This window comes from Gadus macrocephalus, chromosome 16, assembly GCF_031168955.1.
Source record: "Gadus macrocephalus chromosome 16, ASM3116895v1".
In the NCBI taxonomy this organism is placed as follows: Eukaryota; Metazoa; Chordata; class Actinopteri; order Gadiformes; family Gadidae; genus Gadus; species Gadus macrocephalus.
In genome coordinates, this window is record NC_082397.1 from 15,651,812 (window position 1) to 15,656,811 (window position 5,000).

At 46.8% G+C, this 5,000-nt stretch overlaps 1 protein-coding gene across 1 annotated transcript in view; it reads left to right on the top strand.

The window, feature by feature from the left end:
- Window positions 1-5,000, top strand: part of zbbx (zinc finger, B-box domain containing) — a 57,612-nt gene that overhangs the window by 15,064 nt on the left and 37,548 nt on the right. Inside the window, exon 7 of the mRNA XM_060075517.1 lies at window positions 2,949-3,044. Coding sequence (XP_059931500.1) covers window positions 2,949-3,044 — 96 coding nt within the window. The remainder of the gene's footprint in view (window positions 1-2,948; window positions 3,045-5,000) is intronic.

Sequence of the window (5,000 nt, forward strand, 5' to 3'; positions counted from 1 at the left end):
TGCACCTACCTTAGTGACAAGACCCTACCAGTTCCTCAATGACATGCATACATGCGGTGTAAGTTGCTTTGGATAAAATGGCAATGATTTAATTAGTAAGTAGCCTCCAATAGGCCCAGCTTCTTCTGATCAATAATATATAAGTCTACAACTTTAATGCCTATCTATGCTCTCTCTCTCTCTCTCTCTCTCTCTCTCTCTCTCTCTCTCTCTCTCTCTCTCTCTCTCTCTCTCTCTCTCTCTCTCTCTCTCTCTCTCTCTCTCTCTCTCTCGCTCACTCTTACTCCACCACTCTTCTCTGGCCCGCCTGGCGGCTCGGTCCATTACACTAGCCAGGCAAGGTTTTTTTCTTTGCTAATAAGACCTGACTCTAACAGACACACACCGTAATGACCTCCCTTAAAGGTCCCATGACATGCTATTTTATGTATTCTTTAATATAGGTATTAGTGGGCAACTAACACAGTATTCAAAGACGTTCCCTAAATTCAGCCGTGGTGCAGAGTTACAGCCACTCCGAGCCAGTCGCACATTGAGCTTCCCCCAAATGCGCTGTTTCGGTGGGCGTGTCAAGGAGGAGGGTGGGGGTGTGGCCCTGAGCAGCTTGCAGCCACCATGCGCTCTGTTTACAGTGGATGTATCGCAATGGCGAGCCGCACACAGCCTTTAGCCGTGTTCTGTAAATATTCTAGAACACACGGGAGTCCTGGAGCTCTATATCTAAATATGATCATATAGCCTACACAGATATCTATATCATATAATATATATTATCACGGCCAAAAGCTGTGTGAGCCGATATTATGAATCTCAAACGACCGCGTTGGGTTCTCCGACGTTCCTGGTTCTTCAACGTCCACATCAATGTGAATACACACACTGTAACGCAAGTGTTTCTTGTCGGTTCTTTGACGTGTCTTGTATTTCCACAACGAGACTGTCGTGGGGGTTATCTGAGCCATGGTTGAGAAGGAATTGGGGGAAAGGAACTTTGATTTGACTCGCTGAAGTAGCCTACATGAACTGCGACATGCCGCCGGTTGCCGCGAGGCACCATCGCCCGGCAGCGGGCAGCCGGCAGCAGGCAGCGCGCGGTTCAGTCGACTTCAGGTTGATGTGAAAGTGGAAGAACCAGAGACGTCGCAGAACCCGACAAAGTCGTTTGTGATTCATAATATCGTCTGGAGGCGCACACAATATGTTATATGATATAGATATCTATGTATATGATATTATTTAGATATAGAGCTCCAGGACTGTAACGCAAGTGTTGTACACTTCCTTGTTATTTGGATAACCGTTCTGCTGTTGGTGTGACGTCGGACTCTCGTATCTGGTATTTCTACAACGAGACTCGTATTGGGGGTTATCTCAGCCAAGGTTGAGAATGAATTGGGGGAAGGAACTTTGGCTTTGACTCCCTCAAGAACATGAACCACGACAAGGAGGAGAAAGGGATCTTTGCCGGGCAGCGCTTATGCACCTCCGCCGGTGGTCCCTCAGCGGGGCTCAAGCGGGAGACATTCGCCGCCAACAATCCCTTTCTCCTCCATGTCGTGGTTCATGTTCTTGAGGGAGTCAAAGCCAAAGTTCCTTCCCCCCAATTCATTCTCAACCTTGGCTGAGATAACCCCCAATACGAGTCTCGTTGTAGAAATACCAGACGTGTTATGCGCCATCACACCAACAGCAGAACGGTTATCCAAATAACAAGGAAGTGTACAACACTTGCGTTACAGTCCTGGAGCTCTATATCTAAATAATATCATATGATACATAGATATCTATATCATATAACATATTGTGTGCGCCTCCAGACGATATTATGAATCACAAACGACTTTGTCGGGTTCTGCGACGTCTCTGGTTCTTCCACATCAACCTGAAGTCGACTGAACCGCGCGCTGCCTGCGGCCGGCTGCCTGCTGCCGGGCGATGGTGCCTCGCGGCAACCGGCGGCATGTCGCAGTTCATGTACTTCAGCGAGTCAAACCGAAGTTCCTTTCCCCCAATTCCTTCTCAACCATGGCTTAGATAACCCCCGCGACAGTCTCGTTGTGGAAATACAAGACACGTCAAAGAACCGACAAGAAACACTTGCGTTACAGTGTGTGTATTCACACACACACATACACACACACACACACACACACACACACACATGTGGCGCTCGCACGGTCGAGTCTCATTGGCGGGCCAACGTCTCTGGGCGGGCCAGGCAGAGTAAGGGGAGGAGCTGAGATTCCTCATGACGTCATGAGCACAGATTTCCAAATCAGCGCGCTTGAGCCTCCGTTTTTTCAAAGGCGAGCAGAACAGCTAGTGCTCGTTTTACACCAAACGCAAGTTTTAGCCACTGGGGGACCATAGGCAGGCTAGGGGAACTCATATTTATGTTAGAAAACCTCATAAATTGAGATTTTCATGTCATGGGACCTTTAAGATCTATTCAGCTCTATATGCATGCATGCACGCACACAAGAACACACACACACACACATACACACACACATAAGAACACACACAGGCGAGAACACGGACAGAAAAGAAAACACACACACACAGATACACACACACTACTGCCATGGTCCTGCCATAGAGGTCATTTCAATATTCATTCCTCCTGACACAGTTTGTTTGAAAAGCTTGCGGTTAGGGGGAAGTTGGACATACCCAGCTTAGGGTTTAACTTATCACTGCTTGTCAGCGGAGATAACGATGTGCACGTGCAAAACACATCATACAGGTGAGGATCTGGTTACTTCTTTCTTTCACTCATATGATACGACATGCACACACACACACACATGCACACACGCACTCCCACGCATCACACACATATACACACACGCACCCGAAAACTCACACACAGGCACACATCTTATACACACACACACATCCTCCTACGGGGATCTCTGACGTCATTGGGTTTGTGTTTTGTCTCACAGGCGTGTCCCGAATGTGGAGAGGACTACTGCGTGGGCTGCTTTGCCAAGTTCCACCAGAAGGGGGCACTGAAGCTCCACAGGATGGTCCCCATTCAGGTGCGCAGGGCCACGCTCGAACACTTGCCCTCTTTTCCCCTCTCTCCGTCCTGCTCCGTCACTCCTCTGGTCTTAGTCTCGGAGTCGGTTCCGCGCTTGTTTCTCATGCACACTCGGATCACACTCTGCTCCCCCTGCCCCGAGGCTCTGCCCCTGTCCATTTGCATTGGCCGTCGATTCAACTTGTTTGTTGAATATCAATAGTTCTTCTTTCTCTCTTTTATGTCTCGCCGTCTCTTCCGCTCCGTAGCTCTCGCTCTCTGTCTCTTGATCTCGCTCTCCCTGTTTCCTCTATCTCTTTAGTCCTACACCCATCAATCACATATAAGTTGGCCGTACACAATCTTAAAGTGTGTGTGTGTGTGTGTGTGCGTGTGTTTGTGCGTGTGTGTAGTTCTCCCATTAAAAATTATAGATTATGCTTAATCGCACTCATAATCAAGCAGACTCACGCACTCACTCACAAACGCCACACACAATGGCCAAAGGTATCAAGCAATGATCAATTGGACTATACAACGTTTCCATGGGCCTATTTTTTCTTAATTAAAACCTCTATTCATTTAACAATCCAAATCTATCATATTCGATGCGAGAAATCCCGCGTCGGTTGATGAGTTATGCTATTACTATTCATTATGTGAAGTTATAGAAATGTATACGGACAGATATATTCAATTACAACGCTCTATTTCAAATGAGTGTTGTTCCTAGCTCATGCATAACTAATTTGAGGAGTGTTCAACATTGGTATTTCAACATTATTCATTTCCATCAGCCAATCAAACATCTAAATCGCCCCTACTCGCACACACTGGTAGGAATTACACTTAATTGGGATTACAGCGCTCGCATCCCATTGGCTTTACTCGTTCAATTTACGACAAGTTTGTTTCAAAAGTCAATATTTGTATTCTCATGATCGTGTTGTTGTCGTACGCCGTGTTTCTAACAAGTATCTGTTTACTAATAGACCTAGGGTGTAGGCATGCATTGCTGAGCCTTCCTTCCATCTGTCTATCTCTTTATCAGTATTGCATCTAGTCCTCCAATCAGGATCCAGGTTTTCCTCATGTACGCTCCCTGATAGGGAGCACAGCATCATGAACCTGCTGCAATGCAGTATCTGGCTGGTCGTCCAATATCTGTGTGTGTGTGTGTGTGCGTGGGTGTGTGTGGGGATATGTGTGTCTGTGTGTACGTGTGCATGTTTGTGTGTGTGTGTGTGTGTGTGTGTGTGTGTGTGTGTGTGTGTGTGTGTGTGTGTGCGACTGTGTGTGTGTGTAACGGAGGTGCGCTCCGTTGCCAATGCCATTTCGTTAATTGTGATTAGTTACATAACATAAGATTATTCACGACACATTATGATTAGTAGTATTGTCATTATTAGTATTTCACAGTAGGACTCAAGCTAATATCATTCATATCTCTTTATTAGTTTTTCGGTGTGTGTGTGTGTGTGTGTGTGTGTTGCAGTGCGGAGTAAGTATGCGATCGCTTTCCCTGTGATAGAGAGCCGATGTAACTAACTAGCAGCGGAAAAGAGCTGATGCGTTTTTATGCAGCTGTGGGTCTCACTAACTGCCGCTGATGGCGTAGCAATACCACTGACCGACAGGCAAAGGGACACACACAAGTACAGGAGCTGCCATGGGACTGGCACAGTGGCAGTCACCTCAACATGTTCTCCTTCTCTCCATCTCCATTTTCTCTCTCCTCTTACCTCTCACTGTCTCTCTGTGTTTTCCTCTCATTCATCTCGTCGTCTGTGAGTATATGTATTTCTCTGTGTATTTATACAGAGTGATGGTACAGTACACGCACACACACACACACACACACACACACACACACACACACACACACACACACACACACACACACACACACACACACACACACACACACACACACACAAAAACACACACACACACACACACACACACACACACACAC